The sequence below is a fragment of the Erithacus rubecula genome (genome assembly GCF_903797595.1).
Source record: "Erithacus rubecula genome assembly, chromosome: 22".
Taxonomy (NCBI): domain Eukaryota; kingdom Metazoa; phylum Chordata; class Aves; order Passeriformes; family Muscicapidae; genus Erithacus; species Erithacus rubecula.
This window is the reverse complement of record NC_136674.1, coordinates 5227569-5251553: the sequence shown is the minus strand read 5'-3', so window position 1 is coordinate 5251553 and position 23985 is coordinate 5227569. Positions and strand designations below refer to the sequence as shown.

At 43.9% G+C, this 23985-nt stretch overlaps 2 protein-coding genes across 2 annotated transcripts; one reads left to right on the top strand and one right to left on the bottom strand.

The window, feature by feature from the left end:
* The first annotated feature begins 1646 nt into the window (after window positions 1-1646).
* On the top strand, window positions 1647-14439 carry NIPSNAP2 (nipsnap homolog 2). Its single transcript, XM_079325045.1, has 10 exons — window positions 1647-1783; window positions 4937-5076; window positions 5154-5199; window positions 7832-7926; window positions 9717-9787; window positions 10116-10256; window positions 10641-10672; window positions 11809-11903; window positions 12587-12670; window positions 13343-14439. The coding sequence occupies exons 1-10, from the start codon at window positions 1698-1700 to the stop codon at window positions 13405-13407; spliced, it is 855 nt and encodes a 284-aa protein (XP_079181171.1). The 5' UTR covers window positions 1647-1697; the 3' UTR covers window positions 13408-14439.
* A 3386-nt stretch (window positions 14440-17825) lies between these two features.
* Window positions 17826-22349, bottom strand: PSPH (phosphoserine phosphatase). Its single transcript, XM_079325342.1, has 5 exons — window positions 22080-22349; window positions 21239-21373; window positions 19607-19752; window positions 18752-18900; window positions 17826-18012 (listed from the first exon to the last, which is right to left on the bottom strand). The coding sequence occupies exons 1-5, from the start codon at window positions 22298-22300 to the stop codon at window positions 17902-17904; spliced, it is 762 nt and encodes a 253-aa protein (XP_079181468.1). The 5' UTR covers window positions 22301-22349; the 3' UTR covers window positions 17826-17901.
* Window positions 22350-23985: the final 1636 nt, after the last annotated feature.

Below are 23985 nucleotides of genomic sequence, written 5' to 3'. Positions count from 1 at the left end.
TGAACCCAGCAAAAGATTTGGGACAACAGGAATTAAAAAATTTAAGTTCCTCTGGTGCTTCAAAGCAAAAAATGCTGCTCTTTGAATGCCAGTGTTCATGTGGGATGTCAGGAAATCTTCACTGAAATGTCTCAGTATAAAATACTCTGGGCATGGGCTCTGAGGTTAAGGAAGCACCTTAAGCATGTGGCTGTAGGGTTTTTCTTGTTCTTAGGTTTATGTAATTCCTCAGGAACTGGAGCTGGCTGATTAAAGCAAAGGAAAAACCTGAGCTCTGACTCCTGCCCAGGTGAATGTAAAATGTGAAACTTCATCCAAGCAGAGATTGGGAGAACTTGGATGCGGGGTAGAATTTGGCCCTGGGCTGTAAGAAATGCACTAAAGTTGTATCCAAGCAGAACTTGACCCTCAATATATGGAATATGAGTGTTCTAATAACTAGATAATTATAAAAAAATAGAAAAAGTTTCTTGTTTGCAATAGGTTGCATCTACATCTAATTAGGGAAAGTGAATGTTTTCCTGTCTTTCTTCTGATTTCCCTTGAGTAGTTGTGAAAATGCTGTATTTTTTTTCTATAATATTGATTCATCACAGGTTATAATTTTTCCAGTGTAGGCACTGTGAGGGTCGCTCATGAACTTGCCACACTGTCAGATCAAAATGTTACTAAAACAAATTTATATATCAGACAGTGTTACTTAATAGAGTAATGGCAATTGTAGGTTAAATTGTTTTAAAGTACAAAGATTGTAGTTTTGTGATGTTAAAGCACAACATGTGTTATCTTCTGGATTAGTCTGAGTGCTGATAGAAAAATCATCAAATGGGAAGGGAAAGTTTATAGGGCCAAGATAGACTCATTATAGGTGTTATGTGGAATGATAAGGATTAGTCACTGGCTGCTTTATGTGTTTATTGGCTGGTTGCTTGTAGAACTGCCCTTTAATTACAACCCTAATTATCACTTTATCCTTAATTTGAAGTGGTTTAAGGATTTGATGCCAGCACACACCTCATCCTCAGCTAAAATCCCTCTGAGTACAGCGGAGCAGAGCGTGAGGGAAATCTTCAGCTGCCAAGGAGTGAAAAATGGACCAGAACAACAAACTGGGGCTGGGGGTCCCTAAATCCAACTGGGTGCCCTAAAAGCACGGCTGGGATTCCCCTAAATCTGCCTGGATAGCTCCAAAATGGGCCCAGAGTCCTCACAAACTGGGGCTGGAGGTTCTCAAAATGGGGATTGGGGCTCTATGTCCAAATGGGTGCCTCCCCAAACCTTGGCTTGGGTACCCCTAAACCAGGCTGGGGATTGCCCAAAACTGTGGTGGGGTCCCCCAAACCGGGGCTGGGCTCACCCCCAAAGCAGTCTAAATTTGACAGAGTTCCCCCCAAAATCTGGGCTGGGGATCCCCAAAATAAGAGCTGGGGTCCCTTATGTCTAAACAGGTGCCCCCACACCGGCGCTGGGGATCCCCAAAATTACAGCTGGGGTCCCCTATGTCTGAGGTGTCCCCAAACCGGGGCTGGGTCCCCCTGAACCCGCCTCGGTGTCCCCAAACCGGGGCTGGGTCTCCCCTCAGCTGAGGGGCCGTGAGGGGGTCCCGGCGCCGGCACGGCTGCGCATGCGCAGGCGGCGCTGCCCGCCAGGGGGCGTGGCCGCAGCCCCCGGCCCAGGAGGGAGGCGGCGGGAGCAAGATGGCGGCGCGAGTGCTGCTGCGGGGGAGCCTGGCGGGAGCGCCCGCCGTGCCGCGCCTGCAGCCCGGCGCCGGGCTGGCCCTCAGGTGAGCCCTGAGGGGGCGAGGCGGGGCGGGACGGGGCCGCCGGGGGAAGGCTGCACGCAGAGCCGACGCCGCCCGAGGCACACGCCGCCCCGCCGCGCCGAGCGTCCCCTTGCCAGGCTGGAAATGGCCGCCCCGCTGGCGGGGCAGCGGCCGGGCCTGGGGCGGGGAGTGCGAGGCGGCGGGGTGGCCCTCAAGGTCACGGGCAGCAAGGCCGGCCCCTTCCGCGCCGAGTCCGCCCCTGGGTGGGAGCGTGGCCGAGCGGCGCTGCCCGGGCTGAGGGGACGGCGAAAGCCCTCACGGAGCGGGCACCCCGCAAACCCCGCGTGTGCTGCCATTGAAACACATCCCTGCTCCCTCCAGCATCGGGGCGTGCGGCTGCTCCCCATCCCAGCTCCTGCGAGCAACAGGGCGCGCAGCCGGCGGCGGCTCCTGCCCCAAGCCGAGTGTCCCAGGCTGGGCTGCTCATCCCCGCCTCTCCTCCTGCAATCCCTCCAGGAGCCGGGCTCTGCACCCCTCTCCCCGTGCCGGGGCACAGACAGGCAATCCCGCAAGTTTTGGGGTGCAGAGATTTGTGTTTCTGTGTGGACACTGGGGCACCTCCGGGTGTAGGGAGCAGGCACGGGGTGATGGAAACACAGGAATTCCCAAGCTGGGATGGCTTCTCCTTTTCTTTGAAACAGAGAAAGCTGCCTCAAAGTTCAGAATAGTCAAGACTAAAAGCATCCCTGCAGGCAGCTGTTCAGGGAATATGTTTTGGGGTTATTTTAGTTTCAAATAAACTTTGTCTAGACCACATATCAAAATCTGTTTAACTATAGAAAAGTTGTTTTTCTTGCTCTTCCAGGCAGATTTGGGTTACTACAAAATCTAAATACTTGACCTGGTATGTCTCACCCAGGTTATATTTTGTGCTAAAGTGTAAAGAAGTGTTTTCCCTGACAGTTTTAATCTAATCTGAGGAAGCTATTCAGTGTTAACCTTTTGTGTTCAGAGCCCAACCTTTGTAGCAAGAAAGCAAAGTTAATATTTGCAGGTTGAGAACTTGCTAGCAAAGACAAGTTGATGTTTAAAGATCTGAATTCAGTCCCTGCTCCTCCAGAGCTAATTTTGGGTACAGATTGCCCAAGAAATTGAACCACTGATCAATTCAGGGCTTCTTGGTTCATGGGAGTCTGGGATGGCAGTGGTATTTTAGGATATTGATTAAAAATCAGACCTTTGAATCCCAGTTTGGGTGCAGTGAACATCTGCTTTAATAAATTTAGCCCTTTATTCTATGTGAGGTGTATATTTAATTGTGATTAGTCAGTGCTCATGAGGAGCTTTACAGCTGCTGGGGAAAAGATTTTCCATAAATAAAAAGTATTACTCATGTCATTGTTTTGAAAATTAACCGTACCTCCACTTTTAGGTGCACTTTAACATTCAAGTCATGAGATTCTCCTAATAGCAAAGAAATTTGCTTTTCTGAGTTACCTCTGTAGCTCCAGCTTACTCCTGCTGCTGCTGAAGTTCACAAAAAAAGCATCAGAATTATTTTGCTCTTTTTTTCTTCTGAGTTTGCTGCAAACAATTATCCTTGTAGATGAGTTTTCTAATTATTACTTTGTTTAATAAAGGGGAGGGAATGGTGAGAGTTCTCAGGTTTGGGAGTGGGCTTGACTTCTGCTTCTTAGAGCCAGGCAGGGCTTTATTTGAGGGAGCTTTTGAAAACAAAACTTGAATTTCTGAGCTGTGCTTCAAGCTAGAGAAATCTCTGCTCCAGCAGCAGCCTTATCATGGAATGCCCTTCAAATGCCTGCCCTCAGGAATATCTGCCTGGCTTCCAGCACAGCCACATGTCTGTGTGTGTGCCCAGGGCAAGGAAGGCACCATTTGCAATAAACACACCAAGATTTATACATTATTTCTTCGTGCTGAAGTTCAGCTCAGCTGTTGTTTCTCTGCTGCGAAATATTTTCTTTCTCCTCCATCCTCCTCCCATGGGCAGAACCAGGTCATTATGTTCTTCTCTGACATTGGGATTAAAAGTTGGATTGTTGTAAAAAAGTGCATTTGTATAATAGGTGTGTCCAGGGGGATATTTTCCTGAAGGAAATTGAGATTTCCTTTCCCTATTTTTTTTTTCCTGGAAGAAAGCTTTAGGCTGTAGATCCAACTGTCTTCTGGATCCCCAAATCAATAATAAGGGTAAAAAGTTGACATCTGAGGCAAGAAAAGGCTGAAATTTCCATCTGAGAAATAAATATATGTGGTATAAATACCACATTTAATATTTTAGTATTTCAGGAGATGCTGTGACAGTATTAATTTTCTTCACTCTGGCTACTATGGGGCTGTCAAAAAAAAAGGCAAATTGAAGGAAGAGGAAGAAGCAAAAACATTTGAGCTTGTCAGACATTGTAGAGGATCACTTAAATGCATCAGATTCCTTGTCCTGATCATCTGGAAAAGAGGAATAATTCCTTTAACACATCACTTAAAACCCACAGTTATCACCTGCTCTGTGTGCTGTGGTGGAAAGGGAGGTGACACTGTTTTGAAAGTGTACTTGGAGAGGCTGAATAAAGATGAGATAAGAAAGGACAGTGCAAACTTTGTGTTTTGAGGCAAGGGAAACGTGGGTGTTGTACAGAGAGCCTGGCTCTGTGTCCCTACCTGATGCACTTGCCAGAATCTGCAATTGGGATATTTCCTGGCTGGTTGTTTCCTACCACTCATCTCTTTTTCCCAAATTAGTCTTTTATTTTTCCTCTTGGAAGACATTTCTCTTTCCCTGTTGTAGAGTTGTCTTTAAGCAGCACAGGAGCATATGGCAATTCCTTTCCCTTTTACACTCTGCACACCTTTCCTGCTGCACATTTTTTGTTCTTATTCACTCCTAATTGTTTACACCGTGCCAGACCCAGCCCTGGGCAAAGACAATGGGTTAAAAAGAGAATAAAAAGGCAGCAGAATCTGGGAATAACCATGGATCATGTGAATAAATGTATCTAGTGAAATAATCTCAAGGGGCTGAGATGCTTTTGGGAGAGGCTGGGTGGGATGTTTAGCCATGTGTACATTGTGATACTGTAATTTACATTAAGTTTCCATTGCTGCCTGGTGGGAGTTGCAGAGGCTCAGAGGTTGTTGTGTCCCTGTTCCCTGCAGGGGGCTGGGCTCCTCTGCCCGCAGTGCCCGTGAGGACAGCTGGCTAAAATCCCTCTTTGTGAGAAAAGTGGATCCCAGGAAAGATGCCCACTCCAACCTCCTGGCCAAAAGAGAGACCAGCAGCCTGTACAAACTCCAGTGTGAGTGATGGCTTTGTGTCAGCAGCACCTTCCTTCCCTCTGTCCCTGCCCACCTCACCCTGTTGTTGTTGTTGCAGTTCACAATGTCAAACCTGAATGTCTAGAGGCCTACAACAAGCTCTGGTAAGTGTGTCAGTTCTCTTTCCACCTTTTAGACACGTTGATTGGATCTGAAAATTGGCAGATATCATAGTTAGGTGGAGGGGAGGTAACAAAATTATGATTTGTTAGGATTTGGTATTAAATAGATCCTATGAAAAAGTCCTGTTTTCACCCCAAGTTCCCTCTTGGCATTGCCATTTCCTGAGCTGCAGCTGAGGATGATTCCTGTCCTGAGAGCTTTGGTGACATCTTCCCTGAGTGTTCTTAAAGTTCCTGATCCCTGCAGGGAAAGGTGGAGTGTTGACATTCCCACTGCAGCTGCCAGCTTGAGGATGGGCTTTATCTGCACACTGGAAGGAAAGAGAGATCAGTGGTAAATAAAACCACACCAGGGTTCCCCTCAGGTAGAACTCAGAGATGTTAAAAACCCAGAGGTTGATTTCCTCTCAGCTCACTGATCTCCCTCTGCACAAGTCCTGTTGCTGAGCTGCTCCCAAGAGTTGCACAAGCCCTTGGGTGGGGTCTCTGCACTGGGGGATTCCCTCCAAAGGGAGCAGTACTGGGACAGCTGTCACACAAAGTTCCAGCTTTAGAACATGTGGGAATCACTCCCCTTTGAAATGGAGTGTTTAAGAGTAAAACTGCAGAAATATTTACTCCTTTTCTACCTCCACAATCACCCCTCTGGAGCCCTGAAAGAATTGTGTGTTTAAATGTGAGGATGGAGTGAGCCTCACACCCAGCAGTGCTTTTCTCACTAACAATAAAAAACATTCTCAGCATAATTCCACTTTCCTGCAAGCAGCTTTGAAGTGTGAGCACAGCAGCTGGGATGGAGGGAGGGGAGAAGTCCCAGCTCCCAGTTCATGTCCTCAGCTCTTACTGGGTGGCTGCACAGCTCATCTGTCACCTCTCTGTTGGGCTGGATAACCCAGAATTTTGCTACAGAAGCATTAAAATCCACTAGAATAACATTCAATCAATATATTTTTAGCCTTTTTTTGTTTAAAAAAATAGATGCACACTAAAGGACAATTAGCATTCAGCCAGCTTGCTGTTTAAAAGTTGAATATAAACATGTCCAATTATGCAAGACAGGGAATCACTTCTCTGCAGCATTTCATGAGCTGCCTGAATGTTGAGTGAGAGCAGAGATTTCTGTTTTCAAGGAAAGAGACAAACAGCAGAGAAAGAAACTGCTGACAGCAGTCAGATGAAATATCTGTGGTTAGATTGATTCTTTCCAAAGCAAATTGAAGTATTTCAGGCAGGGAGACAACTTGAATAAAGTAATAAACAAAATTAAGCTTCTCTGAACTTCCCTCCTGTCTCTCCCTAAAGAAGAAAAAAAAAAAAAAAAACAAAACAGGTTGATTCTGTATCGAATCAAAATGAGGATTAGTCATCAGGTATTAATAAATAATGTAATGAAGGCAATTACAAGGATATTTCATGAATCACTGTGGTAAAGGAGCCCTTCTGAACAATTAAGAACAGGTTTTTTTAAATGGTGTTATGTGGGCATTTTTTCTCTAATTTGCAACAATATATGGTAGAATTATGCAATAATTTCCCATTCCTCTTCTAAGCTGCCATTCCAGGATCTCATTCTGCTTTGCAAAAATGAACTGGTGGTGAGACATCCTTGGGAATGTCCTTGGAGAGTAATTTTATCATATTATTTACTCTGGCTAGTGAGAAAATGTCGAGGTACAAATTAGTAATGAGATTTGCTCAAGGTTGTCTGGAAAGTCAGTGGCAGAATCCAGAGGAAAACTCATCTCTGATGACTCCCAGCCCAGCCTGCTTTTTATTCCTTGATACTGTGCACAGACTCATTGCCTGTGAGCCAAACTGAGGAAGAAGGGTAATTATTCAGGAAAAAATAGAAAAGGCAGAGTTCAACTAATTGACTTATTCATCAAGGAGCAGTGCAAGGAAAGCTGTCTTGGCCAAATCAGCAATCAGCAAAACTTAATTTCCTCATGTTAATATGGGACACTTCTAAAGTTTGTGAGAGAGTGTTAGAATCCTGGAAAGAATCAAGAACAATTTTGTGTTGGAGGTATTTTTAAGGCAGTACCACTGTTCATTAATGGGTGAGTTGCCTCAAAGTAAGAGCACTTTCTGAAATCAAAAAGCATTACTCTGAGCTACAGCCATTATTTCATTTATCAAATTATTTTATTCATTCAGCTCAGCAACTGTAACTGGCTTAGAAGAGTGTGCTTTCATACTTCTGTACATTCTCTCCTCAAGCAAAAAAAAAAACTTTTCCTCAAGCACAGAAAAGCTTTTCCTCAAGCAAGTCACCCATGTAGACTGAATTTTCAGTGAGATATCCTGATTTTTTGTTTTCCTGATGTGTTAGATAACCTTTTAGATAGACAGAATTATTTAGATACACCTAATTTACTGCATCCAAAGAATTCTTTGTTAAAGATTTCTAAAAAAAAAATGATAACACTCACCTTAATTCTCCATGGGGGTGTAGCCACCTTCTCCCTACATAGCAGAATTTGCTATTTCAGCTTTCTCCTCTGCAAAATAAAGCTTGTGAATGTTCCTAGCATGATGCTGTGTTATACATTTATCAACTGTGGCCTCCCTGAAGGCAATGCAACCCAGTGTCTGTGTGTTCCTTGTTTTCAAGTCAAGAGGTGCTGCCAAAGATTCATGAAGAAAAACACTACCCTTGTGCTCTGGTGGGGACTTGGAACACGTGGTACGGAGAGCAAGATCAGGCTGGTAGGAGATAGAAGTACAACCCAATGTAAACCCATGTGCTTGGCAGGTTTCTTCTTTTTCAATCATTCCTGTTGAAACCCAACCCCCCCTGGGGCAGTGTGTCCACTGAGGGGGTGTGTGCATCACTTCTCAGCTAAATGTGCACTGCTTGCTTTTGTCGTGCTGGTTTGGACAGCAGAGCCTTCATCCCTGCAGTTTTGTCTCGTTTTTGATGCATTTTTGTGTTTTCCAGGTTGTTAAAATTCACAGGTTTTGGGGATATATTTATAAAGTACAGTTCTGTGGGCACAGCTCCTGAATATTTGTGGGTAATTCTTGCAAAGCCAGTTTGTCCCTCCTTGGGCAATGTAAAAGCTTTGCTCAGCCTTTTCAGATTGTAATTGCTGTATGATAATGAATTGCAAATCATTCCAATCCACCTGCTTTGTAAACTTAACATTCAGTTTTACTGGGGGAAAGTAAAAATCTTTCTGTTCATGTTCATACAAGGACACTGCCTAACTATGAAAACAAACTGGAACTAGACATGACTGAAGAGCTGCTACAGAGGTAACTCCAAAGAGCCCAGTGTAGAGAGAAAACCTGAAAAATGCCCTGGGAATTGGAAGGAATGGGAAGCCACAGGTCCAAATCCATAGAGGTTCTGTGAGAGCTGTGCCAGGATCAGTGCTGTTGCTTCCTAATTAAAAAATAAACTCCTGCACACATCAATTCTCCCTGCACTGCCAGCATATTGCAGTATTGACACTGAACAAATGCAGAGCATTAACAGCAGATGAACCAGACAATGTCTGAGAAGTTGAGGGGGAATTGGGGAATGAGAACAATTGAAATGAGAATTCCTCAGGCAAGTCCCAGTGGCAGCTTTTGGAGCAGATTAAGACAGGCTGGATCTGCCACTGCATCCCCAGCCTGCCTTGGAAATGTTCTTGCAACACTGGAATAAAGCAGATTGTGGGGTTTGACTTGTTCATATCAGGTGGATCCATCAAATTTGCCCTGGGGCTGAGGCAGAGGAGCAGAAATCTGCTCTCACAGGGAAGTGCCTCCCATCAGCCTTGTTTGCTCTTGGAAAAGGCACAGAGCTGCTTAAGAGGGGAGAAAATAAGTTTGATTTTTCTGTGAGGTGAAATGATTGCCTTGCTGTACTCAATGCTTGTAAATACATCTTTCTGTGGTTTATTAAAGTGGTTTCTTCTGATTTATTAAAGAGAGAATGCTTTGGAAAAAAATCTAGATACAAACATAGATGCTGGAATTGTTTTTATGGGGGAAATCCCAGCAAATATTCTTCTGCTTTTATTAATGTTGAGCTCAGAAATAACATTTGCATCGTTTTTCATGTCCTACAGAAAAGTGTCTTGTTTTATGCTGGAGTAATTACTGAAAATCTGCCCCTCTACTGCTCTTAGATGAAATTGGTACAAAGCACATTTTTGGAATTAAGTCATCCTCTTCAGCTGAATCTTAATTTGAATAAATCATGACAAGTCATCACATCTTACTAGCATGGCACAAAAAATCCTTTCAGAAATTCCCTTGTTACCCTCAGAGTAAATTGGAAAATTTTCCAAGAGAACCCCTTTCAAAAACCAGATGATTCCATTATCCCTAAAATATTCCAATGGGTAGTGCTTTCATTAATGAAAATCTATTCTCAAACCTGCTGCCTGATTTCTATTTTTCGTGTAATTTTGTAGCATGAAGAGCATTTTATAGTGTGATTTTTCCATAAGATTTACCACTGGTCTGGGACATCCCTGAAAAATTTGAAATTTTCTCTGTTTCAGTTCATTTGTGGAGATATGAAGGAGGTTACCCTGCTCTCAATGAGGTCATGAGCAAACTTCGTCAAAATAAGGTAAAAAAATACTGATTTTGTTAAAAAAAAAACAGGCAGAGCAAACAAAAAAATGCAGATTTAGATACCAGAGTGTCTCATCCCTTCCTGTACTAGCCCAGTACCTCTTCCAGAGAGGATTTATTGTCACATTCAGGTTTAACTCCTGAATACTTCACATGTAAATCCTTGGAATTCTCAGATTCACCAGGGAAAATTCAAACTCCTTTCAGGATTTCACTGTCCCACAACTCTGACAGCATTAAAAACACCCCAACCTAAACCAGCCTGTGGTTTCCTGCTGTTTGTTGTTGCAGAATTTGACCCATTTCCCACATGATTTTTTTAGGAATTCACAGAATTCCGTAAGGAGAGGGGTAACATGCTGCTCTCCCGTAAGAACCAGCTCCTGCTGGAGTTCAGCTTCTGGAATGAACCTGTTCCCAGAGATGGCCCTAATATTTATGAACTGAGATCCTACCAACTCAGAGTAAGTCAAAATTTTATTTCTTGCTGATTTTTTGAAGCTCTGTGCTGTCCTAAAATCTTTGGAGGGTTTTAAGACAAGCAGAGCTTGTCTGAAAAAATCTGTTTTTTTTTTTATCCAAGCTGATTTCTGAGTCAGGGCTGCTCTCAGGTGTGGGGTCTGAGGTGAAGGCAGGCTCCAACAAAATCCTGATGTCTGCTTTGAGGGATGCTTCAGAGATGACTAAGAGGTGGTAAACAGAGCAATTAGAGATTATTTTAATATTCTTATCACTCAGAGGAAAGGGTTGTGTTCATACAGGGTGGTTTCCAGACAGAAGCAGTGTGAAAACTGTATTTTTTTTTTTTTTTTTGACTGCAGCTTTAACAGTGTGTTTTGTTTCTGCAGCCTGGAACAATGATTGAATGGGGCAATTACTGGTGAGTGTCACCTTCACCCTGGGGTGCTCCTGGTTTAGAGGTTCAGATGTAGAAAAAGCAGAGCAGGAGGTGACAAGGAGGCAGCAAAGCCACCAAACCCCCAATTAAGGGGCTGCTGCTGCACTTGCACCCCTGCCCAGACACTCATGTGACCCTCTGAGGAAAAACAAAAAAGAATTTTGTGTACAAACAACCCTCTGTGGTTTGGCTTTGCTTCCCAGAACCTTTTTAGTTTGCTGCAAAAACCTGGATTTTCAGCAGCAGGCTGCTTGGGAAGAGTGGCACTTCTGGGAGACCTGGTTCATCTTCCCCAAAACCACTTGCAGTTTAAATCTTGGCTCTTCCAGCTTTATAAGTCAAGTTGCTTCTTGAAAAGCTGCTGAGCAGCACATTTGTATTTTAATCTATAGTTAGAAGTATTTGGACAGTTTTCTATTGATTATATGCTTATGCTTTTGTCTTCTTTTTAACCAGTGTAAGCTTATTTCAATTTACACTCACTGTCCTTGCAATTCTGGTGATTGATAGTTAAACAATTTGGAGTATTTTCAATTATTTGGATAAAGTTGAGGACTTAGATTTTCAGATTTATCATTGATATAATTTTTTCAATTACATTCATTTGAACAAATTGAATTTAGATTTTTTTTTTAATATAAAATAGGCACATCTCTGCTGGTAGAAAATCTGTTTTATAAGATACAACAAGAGAAATATTTAAGTTATGCAAAGATCCACATGAATAAAAAGTTGTATTCCACTACCACAAAATCTGCAAAATTAACGTGACAAAGCTGACATGAGTAAAGCTTCAGGATTTAGTTATAAAACCTGCTACAAAAATGGCCACTTTACACTGTCCCAACAATTATCTTTATCCTTAATTTGGTTCAAAAATGATTAATGCAAAATGGAGTGAAAATACAGACTCCAACTTGAATGCATCCTAACCAGACACAGAAGCAAATCTTCATTCCTTAATGCTAAAAACCAGCACGGTGCAGATTTTTTCTCACTTCTAATTGCTGAAGTGCACAGCAAATGCAGTTTAACATTCCAGCTTCCCTTGCAGTCTGTTTTTTCCCCATTTTTCCCTGATTTCCTGCAGGCTCTGATGTCTCTGTGCTCCTCTGCAGGGCTCGTGCAATTCGGTTCAGGCAGGACAGCAATGAAGCAGTTGGGGGATTTTTCTCCCAGATTGGACAGCTCTACATGGTCCATCATCTTTGGGGTAAATAAATTCCTCTTCTCTGCCTTAAAAGTTGGAGTTTTAAGTTTTTGTTGATTTTTTTTTTTAATTTTTGTGTAGGCAGATTTATTCTTCATTGAACAAGATATGAACATTTCCTATTTTGTGCTGTTTGTCCCACATTTTCTGCTGTCCCTTTCTCATTAGGAACTCAATGTTTGCCCTCAGTCCCAAAACCTGCTGTCCCAGCTCATGCTGAAATCAGTTTTTTACAGTTTCATTTCAAGCCTCACATTCACCACAGCTGCAGAAAGGAAAGTCAGGCATTTATTTCCAATTTATTTCCATTCCTGCATGGAGGTGTTTTGGCTTTCTCTATACTTCATATTCATAAACACCTTAAGAGTGTTTCAACTTGAAAAACAATATTTTGTGAGAAATAACTCAATTTTTTCTTCCCATCCCAACAATCCAGAATGTTATATTTCAGCAGTCTGGCAGCCCCCATGTAGAGCTGTGTCCCTGCATTATCTTACCTGTGCCCAGGCATTCTCTGTCCTCCTTCTGCTTGTGCTGCTCTGGGAACTTTTCCTTCTGGCAGAGAGCTCCTGATTTTTTTTTTTCCTTCCTGCTGTTCCCAGCCTCTTAATTCCTCTTTGGAGTTCTTTCAAGACATCTCTTCCTGTGCAGAAGGGAAAGGAGTCACTCTGTGCTTTTTTTCCCAGCTTACAAAGACCTGCAAACCAGGGAAGATATAAGGAATGCAGCGTGGCATAAACCTGGCTGGGATGAACTGGTTTATTACACAGGTAACCCATTAACTTCTCTGGAATGCTGGGGGCAGACTTTGGGCTGTGCCACCCTCTCTGCTCCTCTGAGGGAAAAACTTTTGTATCTCAGGGAGAAATGTGTGTCTGTGTGTCAGTTTTTAGTCTGTAAAGGAGCAGAGGGACATTGCACTGAGCTGTAAAGTGAATTTTGCATGGAAAAGTTACCCAAGTGCTAAAAAATTGCTGTATTAATATTGAATTTTTATAGCAGCACTTCTTGTGGAAGAAGAGATTTATGTAAATGCTTGTCCAAAGATCTAGGGAGCCAGGAGTGAAATTTACCTTTCTATTAAATGTTACTTTGAATATTTAATAAAATGCAGGAGTCTTGTTAAATGCATTGCTGGGAAAAGGGAATTTAGACTTTGGAATGAAAAGCCAGGAGATCTTTGAGATCAAAGAAACCTGTCACAACAAAACTCCCAGAAGTGTGCCAAGCATGTCAGATTTGGGTTCCATAGGGCACATTTCAAGGGAAGAAAAATGTAGGATCACTTCCATTTTGGTGAAAAGAAAGGAAATATTTGTCTTCAAATGAGCAGAGAGATGATATTAAAATGATTTTTTCCCAAAACCACCATGCTAGAGGGATGATTACTGAATGTGCTGAACTCTGTCAGTGAAATTAAAACCTCTCTCCATTTTTTTCAGTGCCCCTTATTCAGGAGATGGAGTCCAGAATCATGATACCCTTGAAGATTTCTCCACTTCAGTAAAGTCACTGATTTTCTTGTGCCTACATAGATGAAGTGACAAGTATTTGTCTTAATTTATGGTATACACTGTATATCATAGTCTGAAATATAAAAGTACTGTATTGAGCTTATAAAAGAGACCTCTTTTCTTCAGAACCCACAACCTTCTGCTCTTAGGGGGGGAAAAAAAAATCTACAGGACTGTGGTTAAAAGGTTGGTGAATTGAAAACAAGTCCAAATCTGTGGGCCAGGTCCCCAGGTCATGTGTGAGCTGCAGGGTTTGGTATCTGCTGCTCCACAGGCACTGCCCAGAGCTCAGTAACAGCCTTGCTGTGAGCATTTCATGACTGCAGCTTTCCAAAACAAACGTGGGAGTGAAGTGAGAAGCTCTGGAGAAATGAGGATTTCATATCAGATTGTGAAACAAGCAGCTCTGGGGCTGCTGTGAAATCACCCCAGGCTGGTGGAGCAGGCTTGAAATCAGCAGATCTCCATTTGCAAGCAGGCAGTCATTAATTTGGGATGATGCTGTGTGGCAGGGGGTGTGTTGTGGGCAGCAAGGGGCATTGCAGGGTCTCTGAGCACTCCTGGGTGTGCAGCCTCCCCCTGGAGTGAATCCCACGCAGGGTGAGCCACACATCCCCCACAGACACTGCCTCAGCACCCTGCAGGGAATCTCTCCAAAGCATCTCCCTCCCAAACTGCTCCAAAATCTGGGAAAAGGGGTTGAATTTAATAAGCAGTGCTGGTTCAGACTCAAGGGGGGCTGCAGCCCCCGTGCCTGGGTTGGTGTGTGAGGCTGGGGTTGGCATTTCTGTGTACCATGGTGTCCAGTTCTGTTTTTGGTTTCACTTTTAGACTAGAATGTATCCACACTTTTTGGTGTCTGCAACGATGTGAACATCCTGTAAGTGACAATAATATTCTCTCAAGTGGCTCCAAGAATCAGTGTAACATACTGAATGTACAAAGCAGTTCTGAATGTCCAGTTTGTACATTTCAAGAAGTTTTCAGGAAGAACATATCAGTCAATAAAATCCTTTTAATTTTCACTTCTTGCTGGCATCTCCTATGTATTGCACCACTAGTGTTTTCTCTCCTCTTGCAGTGTTTAGTGTGGAAAATTCAGAATATTTCAGCTTAATAAATTAATATCACTTCTGTGGGTCAGGGACAGCATTTCCCATTTTCTGCTCTCCTTCTCCAAAGTGAATTTACAATCCCTCTATCACATCCCATTTTGCAGAGTTCTGAGTGCTGTGGTGATAAATACAAAACACTTTTCCTTTTGATTTTTCTCTACAAATTATGCTTCATATTTCAGGTGTGGCTTCTGCTTTCATGAAATACACTGCACTCGTGCCTCCCCTTGAATTTCCTCTTGAACAAAGTCAATATTTGATCTGATTCTTGTCTGGTTTTATATTGTCCTCCTGTTGTCAAGTGATGATGGGATTTTACTGATCAAATTCTGTGCTGTATCAGCTTTAAATGGCTCAGTGGGCCAAGGAAATCTTTGGAGCTGATCTTCCTTGTAAATCAGCCCTGAGCAGTGATACCACCTGGGGCTGCCATTTTTCCAGACTTTTGGGGCTGCTCTTCAGCTGCAGAAGGAAAAAAGGAATGCCAGTATCACCTTCCAGTCCTTTTTATCTCTCCCAGATTTATTTTCCCTGGAGAATTGTCCTTGTAACTCTCACCCAGCAATCTCAGCAAAAACCATTTTTGGACCTACAGGATTTTTTGTGTTCTGATCTATCCTTGCAGATATCAATGTGATCTCCAATGTAGGTGGGTAATGCAAATCTTTCCTGGCTTCCCTTTGCCTGGGCTTGTTTTTCTCTGGGATTTTCCCTCTTAATTCCAAGGCTGAGCTCAAGTTTAGAGGAGCAATCCCTCAGCATTTCTTACAGCAGAACTGCTGGAGTTCAGAACTGAAGTCACTTCCCAAAGGTTGAAAAGGGAGGGGCAGTGCCTGGAAGGGACTCGGGCAACTCTCAACTCTTGTTCCACTGCAATGACACAATTAAAATTCAGTTTAATTGGCCTGGAGAAGGCTGCAAACTGTCCCTCATGCAAATAGATAATTTAAAGCAATTCTGCCTCAGTGAATAATCACATTAAAAGGCTTTACATGAAGGCTGGTGGTCCATAGACCCACCTGGAGCCCAGGTGCTCCCTGTGTGCCTGTGCTGCTCCCCAGACTTTGCCCCTCCGTGTCCAGGCAAAGCTGTGACACTGAAACTTTCCTCACCCTGCCCTATTCCCTGCTGGGAATTTTCCACTATTCCACAGACAAAACAGCTGAGCCTCTCCCTGAGCTCAGCAATCCTCCTGCTGCCTCCTGGGCTAGAGGTCAGCCTCGATATTTGTCCAGTGGAAGGGGAGGAGAGCTTTTTTTTTTTTTTCCAAGCCAGTCTGACCTAAAGAGCTGTTGTGAAATCCCTGGCACGGCCCCACAGTTTCCATAGAGCCCCGACTGGCAGAAGCTCCTGCTGTGAATGTTAACATCCCTTCCAGGGCTGGGGCACTGCAGAGCCCTGAGCCCTGTCCCAGTGCCTGCAGATCCAGCTGATCAGATTCATTTCCTTTTTTAATTCCATAAAAAACAGCAAACAAACTCCTCAACTTCCTAACTGTGGCACTGAAACATTTCTGACATGCCCTGCTCGTGCAGCCTTGCCTGAACAGAAGCAGGATTGTCCAGGAGCTGCCCTGGGGCTGGCTGGGACTTCCCTCGGGAAGAATTTCAAAGAGCCCATCTTAAACACTCCCAGAATTGGTGGGGAGTGCTGCCAGCCATTGTCTGCTTGGGTTTTGTGGGGTTTGCTAAAGATTCTGCAGATCCTCTGGGGCTCTTATGTGTCTGCCTTGCTCCAAAAGGCACCACAAGGTTGGTTCTGGGTTTGTTTTCTTTTAACCCTTCTCTACTATTTAAATGCTGTTGTAACTTCAAGCCAAAAGCATTTGACAACATCACTGAGAGCTGCACCTCTCACTCTGGGCTGTGTTAATTCCTCTGTCCCCCATCTCCTCCTCAGTGATGAAGAATGAACAGAACAGTATTTGCTTCAATTGTTGGTGATGCTTCAACAATTGGACAGCAGCTGTCTCCTGGCACCTTGGTTTAATATCATAAATTAAGGAAATCCAGTGCTAACTGTGAAAAGCAGTGATTATTATGAGACAATGTGGAATTTTGGAGGGTAGGGACATCACTTGTTTCTGCTCCACCCAGGAGTGTGTGGTGGGGTGAAAGAGAATTGCCACACTTTTGTTTCTGGAAAAATACTGGGACTATTTATAAGCACTTAGAAGATAAAAACCTCTGCAGATACTAAATTTTTTCATACTAAATCACATCATATTTACCCATCTGCCTCCTGTGTGTTGTGGGGATTGAAGGGAGGGGCAGGTGTGATGTATTTTAACACTGGTAAAGCTTTTCACATCCTCACAGGTGAGAGTCTTACAAGTCAGGGAAATAAAAGTCCCACAATGTGAAAAACACACTCAGGAGAGTTGTCAGCATTTACCAGGTGTGTTCTCTTGGATCAGACACCAAAAAAAAAAACTCCTTAAAACACCAGGATCCATCAGCTGGAGCTCAGAGGAGTTCTTAGAACAGGTCAGGCTTAACTCTGGCAGAGTTCAGGGCTGGTTAATCCATGTTGGAGACAGAGGAAGACACTGAAGGTTCCCAGAATTTCCTTTAAAGGTTGATGAATTCACTCCCATCCCATCCCTTTCTGACTGATGGGGGTGGGTTGGTAAATGAATAAAAGAGTTCCACAAACACTGGGTCCACTTTCCAAAATCAGCAGTTTGGAGTTTGATTGGAGCATTTTGATATCTATCCCTCACCTGAAAATGTTTCTTGGCCAGGGATGAACATTGGATCTGTCTCAGATTTCCATGCAGCTCCTGCCCAGACAGGCTGGGTAACTGATGCTGAGTAACAGATGACACCTCAGGTTCTCTGCAGCCATAATTTTAATGAAATCAGAGATATTTAGTGATGTTTTCTACTTGTTCACTGATTCCCTGTTGCTGGGATTCTGTGCAGTGCAAGGTACTTGCCAAACTGTAGTCTGAATTACATTATTATTATTATTATTATTATTATTATTATTATTATCTCTTGTTTGTTGCCTTGTTCTTTTTTTGTCACCCAAAATAAGCAGAGGCATAACTGATGAAACAACAGGTGTGCAATATTGACCAGGAGATAATCCCTTAAGGTATTTTTAACTTATTATTTTTTATGTTTGGTCTTCACTTGGAAGTAAATAATCAATTTATTTCTTCCACCATAGAAAAGCTTTATAAAAATCTGACCCATTTCCATCATAACCTATTTGAGTAGAATGGTGCCACTTGCCACAAAAACCAGAGTGGAACTCAACTCCCAGAATCATTAAAAACTCCAGGCCACGAGTTTGCAAACAAATAAATGTTTAATGGCATTGTATAATGGATTTACAGGTGTTAAATAGATTATTTTACAGGAGGGTTTATCGTTCTTCCAGCTCCTTTAGCAGTTCATCAAAGTGGGTGATGTACCATTTTGCTTTTTCCTTGACTTGGTTTCTGACTACATTGCCTCCAAATCCAATGAAGCAATCCTGGAAAAACACAAGGAATGGGCACATGAATTATTGCATGGAAGGAATGGACCTCTCAGTAATTAAGTTTGCTTTTAAGATTGGATTTTAAAATCACAGCATTTCACCCTGCCCTGTTTTTCTTTGCATGGTCATTTTTCAGATTTATTAGTGATTAATTCTGCAGCATTTTGGTTTTTGTGGGTTTTCTCAGTGCTTGGAGCTTCCAGGTGGTTCAGATGTGAGTTTTTACTGAGAATCTGATGTAAATGTGATGCAATTCCATTCAAGAGCAAGTAAACATTGGCTCATGCATGAGCATCCCACAATTACCCCTCTCCTGTTTATCTTACCTCTGTTTACCTCATCTGAGAGATACCAAAAGCAAACATTAACCCTGTCCTAAATCATTAACCAGAGCAATCATCCTTTCTACATCTCACAAAACCCCCTGCAGTGAAAGTGCAGGGTTTAAAATTTCCACTGCAGCTTTTTTTCTTTTTCTTTTTTTTTTTTTTTTTTTTTTTTTTTCCTTGAGGTGGGAAGCATTAAACAAATCCTGAGCTGCTTTGGGGTATTGGGGAACTTTTGTGTGGGGAAAGGAGCTGAAGGGGAGATAGAATTAAAATCTCTCCCTGGGACATGACCATTTATAAAAGTTGTCTTACTGGTAATTTTTTAATTAAATAATCCAAACCTCACTATTCTTTTTCCCCCAAGGATTTGCTCAGAAGGAATTCAGGATTTCTGTAATACTCACTCCAGGGGGGCAGGCTTCCATGTCTGTAGCTCCATCTCCAATCATAACCACTTTTTTGAAATGGAACTGTTCTTTCAGATGAGTGATAACTTTTCCTTTCCCCCCTGATTCAGCTGTTGGTTGTGTTTCATCAAATCCTGCATATTCTCCTAAAAAACAATGGAAGGACAAGTTGGAAGTACAGATATTTTCTGGTAAATGAAGGAAGATCCCTGCCTGTGGTCTTGACTTCATCACATGCAGTCCTGTAAAACTCACAGCATCCCAAATAAATCATTCCAAGGTGAGTTTAGGGCTGGGATTTTACCCAAGTGTGGAGTGGGGGGATTTTCAGAGAAAAATAGAGATATTTCCAAAGAAAAACAGAAACCTGTGTGGGCAGTGCTACCAGCCCATTGCCAGGCACTCAGGTGTGAAGATCCCAAAAGCAGCACCAGGATGATGCAGGAAACCCTGAGAAAGGAACAACCTCAGCAGCTGCAGCTCTGCTGGGGCACTCCAGCTGAAAATGGAAATCCAGAGCAGCTCTGCTGCAGGGCAGCCCCTGGAAGGGAGCCTTGTGAGAGCAGCTCAGCTCATCAACTCTTTAGCTTGAAGGAGCAGGAGAAAATGAAACTCTGCTCTCAGCAGCTCTGACCACTTTTACCTTCGGCACAGCTTGCAATTAAAGAGCAACCACAGCTCCATTTCTTACATTGAGCGTGCCCTGAGCTGGTTTTTGGTAAAGTTTTGTGATTTTCCTCCATGGAGTTAGCTGGGTTGGCAGCAGGACAGTGCCTGCAGCCCCATGTCTGCCAGCTGGAACCAGCAAAGTGCCATTAATTAGCAGAGAAAGGAGATGGGAGGGGCTCTCACCGTTGAAGTAAAACTTGAGCCTGTTGGCGAAGACGTTTGCTGTGGGAATGTTCAGCTGCAAAGCCACGTGTTCCACAATGCTCTGAAACCCCCCAGAGACCAAGAACACCTGAACCCCTCGTTGGTGGAGTCTGCTCACCAGCTCCCTGCCAAGAGACAGCACAAAGCTCAGATCAATCCTCCCTCAACCGGGCTCTGTGCAATTCCAGCTTAGTCTGGGTGTGAGCTGCTCTCCAGCTCCATCCACCTCTGCTGCCCAAAGCTTTTCCTTCTTTCCCTTTGTTGGGGCACACACCTGGCTGGAAAGAGCTGCACAAAACCATCATTCCACTCCTCAACAACAAGCACTCCCTCAACCTCTTTCCACTTTCACATTAGCTCCCTTGAACAAGTGAGAACAGACACAGTTCAGATTTTTTTCTGAAGTGAAACAGCAGCAAGAAAATTAATCTGGAATGCAGCAAAAGCGGGGAATGAGATGAAACCACTGCTCCACTGGGCTGAAAAGTGCAAAGTGCAAATGTTTTCTAGCTCAGAGTTGGTTCACCAGATGCTGGACATCAATGCCATCTTTAGAAGAGGGCACCAGTTACAGAAAAGAAATCAAAAATGTTTTGGAGCCCAGTTTGTGTCAGCAGGACTCAAAGGCAGTGAAAAGTTTCAGGGAATTGATTCTGGAGGCATCTGCAGCAAGGGGAGCAGGGGAAGGGGGAGCAGGAAAAGCAGAAACACTAAAGACTGAGAAGGAAAGCAGAGGCTTAAAGCAGGACCCAGAAAAGGAGGAAGAAAGAGAAGGAATGAAAGGGAGCAAAAAAAAAAAAATAAAGGACTGAAAAGGAGGAAGAAAAGGAAGGAATGAAAAGAAAAATCATGTGATCCTGAACAAGAAAACAATGTTCTCTTTGTAGTTACCTCTAGCTGCCTTCTGTAGGAAAAAAAAAAAAAGGATAAAATAGAAGCACAGGATCATCTAAAACTCCTTTTATATGCTAAAAATATTTTAGACTTGAAGCTATGGTCAGATTTTGTAGTAAAGAAATTCTTTTCAACTGTTAGAAACAGTTTGAATAGAGGGAGGAAAAATCCCCAGAGCTTTTCAGTTTAAATGGTTCATGTTCATTCTAAACCTCAGGATGAATGAATACACATATTTGCATTTGCTTAATGAGTATTTTAATGTTTTTAGTGACTTCAGAATGGGTAGCTGTGAGCAATGCATCCCCTCAACTGAGCCAGGGCTGTGACTGCACTGAGCAGAGTCACAGAAAGGTAACAGAGTTTCAGAATACACCAAATTTAAGGAGATATTAAATCTCCTCCCAGTCCCATCACCCCTGAAAAATCAGTGGTTGGACAGATTCTTTCCCATGCCCATTTAACCCTCAAGCCAGGATTTGAGCTTGGCAGCCAAGGTGCCAGTTAATATCTAAGAATCTTTTCTTTTTCCATGGATTAACCACTTGCCATGGAGTCAGGCTCCTGATCCAAGCTTTGCACACACCCAGCAGGAGATGGAGCAGGAAGGCAACACAAACCAGCTCTGGGGCCTTACAGCACCACTGCTGACACAGAATCTGGTTTATTTCTTCCACCTGCTTCCTGAACACTGAAATAAAAACCAACTTTTCTTACCTTATTCCTGGAGTTAGCTGAGGTGGGTTGTCAGATATTAATTTCTGCACTTGTTCATAGGAGGGCCGGATGAGCCCTAACCGTGCTGTGAGAGCTGCTTTGAATGTCACCGTGCCACCCATGGCCCTGCGGGTCCTGGGGACAGAAACCACATCAGGGACTCTGCACCACCACTGAGCCCTCTCCCAGCAGCACAGACTGCCAGGAGCCAGGTGAGAGGGGTTACACTGCACCCAGAGACTGGGGTGTGCACTGCTAGGAGATCCCCAGGGATGGGAGCAGAGGGAAATTCCCTCTGTGCTGCCATGCTGCACCATGAATCAACAGAGCTCCTGCTCAAAGCTTCAGCTCGTGCTCTTCCCCAGCTCAGCAATGGCTTGGGAGTGCTGTCCCCTCTCCTCCAGCTCATGGTAAAGTTCCCTCATTCAGAACAGGGTTTGGCAGTGCTTAGCCAAGTTTGATGATGAGGGCTGCTCTTAATCTATCCAAATTTTCCTCATTCAGAACAGGGTTTGGTAGTTCTTAGCCAAGTTTAATGATGAGGGCTGCTCTTAATCTATCCAAATTTTCCTCGTTCAGAACAGGGTTTGGTAGTTCTTAGCCAAGTTTAATGATGAGGGCTGCTCTTAATCTATCCAAATTACCATTAGGGAATTTATGCCAGGATAGTTTAAGTTACTTCATCCTGCATTAATCCCGCTCATTACCCCCAACCCCTTTATAAACCATAACAAATAACCCACAGCAGAATCAAGAGACTGTAAAGGACAAATTGATGCTGCCAGAGCCATCTCAGCCTGGCTGAGCCCCCCTGGCACTGTGAGCCCCCAGCCACACGTACATCTCTGCCACAGCATCCCCGACCCCGCAGAACTTGGCCAGCTCGTCGATGCCCTCCTCCCTGATGACCGTGCTGTCCACGTCGAAGCAGACGGCGTCGGCGCTGCGGAAGATCTCCTTCAGCTCCATCAGGGATGCCATCCTTTTGGGAGCCTTCTTACTGTGAGGGGACAAGATGAAGTCTTTCTCAGAGTGGGAGTAGTGCAGTGTTTCCTGAGCCATGGGTGCTGCTGCTCTGGTGCGTGCCAGAAGGGCCGAGCAGAGGCTGCTCAGGGCTTTTATCCCGGCCAGGCTGGTGGTGGAGGGCTGCCCCAGCTGCTGATTTGCTCCTGCCTGTTGCTGCCTACTGATGGTCATCACCTCGTGCTCCAGGTGGGCCGTGGAGCCCTGGGCTGCTGCTGATTTGCTCCCTGCTGCCTCAGCCCATGGTGTTCGTGGGTTCAAGGTTGTAATCCTTGGCATTGGCTGAGGCACCGCGCTGCCAAGGGCTGTGTGGGATTGCAGGGCTCTGTTTCATCTCTGGGGGGGCTGGATTTCTCATCTCTGCCAGGCTGGGGTGTCACAGTTGTCACAGGATTGATTGCAAACTGTCCTAGACCTATCAATGAGTGGTTGTCCTTAAATCAGGATGGTTTAGATCCTTTTCTACATCCTCACTAATAAAAGATTGGACCATTAACATTGGGGATTAGCTTTTTATAAATCCACCAAATCCTTGGCCTTTGAGAACTTAACTCATCAAGACATCACATTTTCCATAACAGTCCCTGACAAAAGTTTATTTTCTACTCTTTTAGATCTGCCCACTTCAATATGCTGAGCACTTCTGCAGATCAGAAGCTTAAGGAGTTAAATCTCTTCTTTCTCATCCCTATTCACCTTGTGCTTCATCCTTTAATGGGAGAATTAGTTCAGTGAGGATTTTATTATTTAGTAATCTATAATTTACACACAAAACACCTTCCTATTTATCTTACTTCTCAGATTTTTGTAGAAGTTTTTGTTTCTTCTAATCTCTCAGACATCTCTCAGGACATGTCTTGTACGATTGATCTGGGTTGCAGGTTCTTTTCCTGGGATAGGGGAAAAACACCATCAAACAGCACATTCTTAAAAATCATGGATGCCTTTATAACCTTTCATCTTCTGCTTTCCTCTCACTAATGGTCAAAGCATGAAGAAGAACCTTTGGGTTTATTCCCAGAACGTGGTGAATACTGGGATACCAAAGGCTTTATTAAAAACTCCCATCATCACTACAAATGTAGAACACACACCTCTCTTATCTGGAATAAAAGAGAATGCTCCAATCTGTTATTGAAAGGTGGAAATCTGTCTGGAGGAAAGCAGCCAGCCTGAGTGGTGAATCCTGGTGTGAACAGCCAGGAGCTGTGTCTGTGTCCTGCCTGACAAACAGGGAGGTGTCAGTGAGCAAGGGACACACAAGAAGTGACATGAGAGGCACAGGCAGCCCTCAGACAGGACTTTTTGTGGGGTTTATTCTGCTGCCTTTGAGGGGAGTGGGTGGCAGTAGAGGAGAAAAGGGCTTTTACAAGCCCCTCTGAACTGCAGCTTGGCAGAGCTCTGCCTTGGTGCATGGACACACCATAAATCTCCAGCCTAGCCTCAGGATCATGACTAAAGGATCATGTGCTGCAGGCCATGTGGGGTTTTATCTTTTTCTACAAAGACTGCACTGGACATGTGAGAAAAATAGTTACAAGCCATCAGCACAGCATATAAAAGCAAAGTGACCCTGGACATCAAAACTTCCTCCTGCCAGAGCCCAGCTCTGAGGTAAGGCTGGGTGGACAGGGGCCAGTTCTGAGCTCAGCCTTGGCACTGGCTGGGCAGGTGACACATGAACTCCACGTTTGCTTTGCCTCAGCCTTGACTTGCCCTGGAGT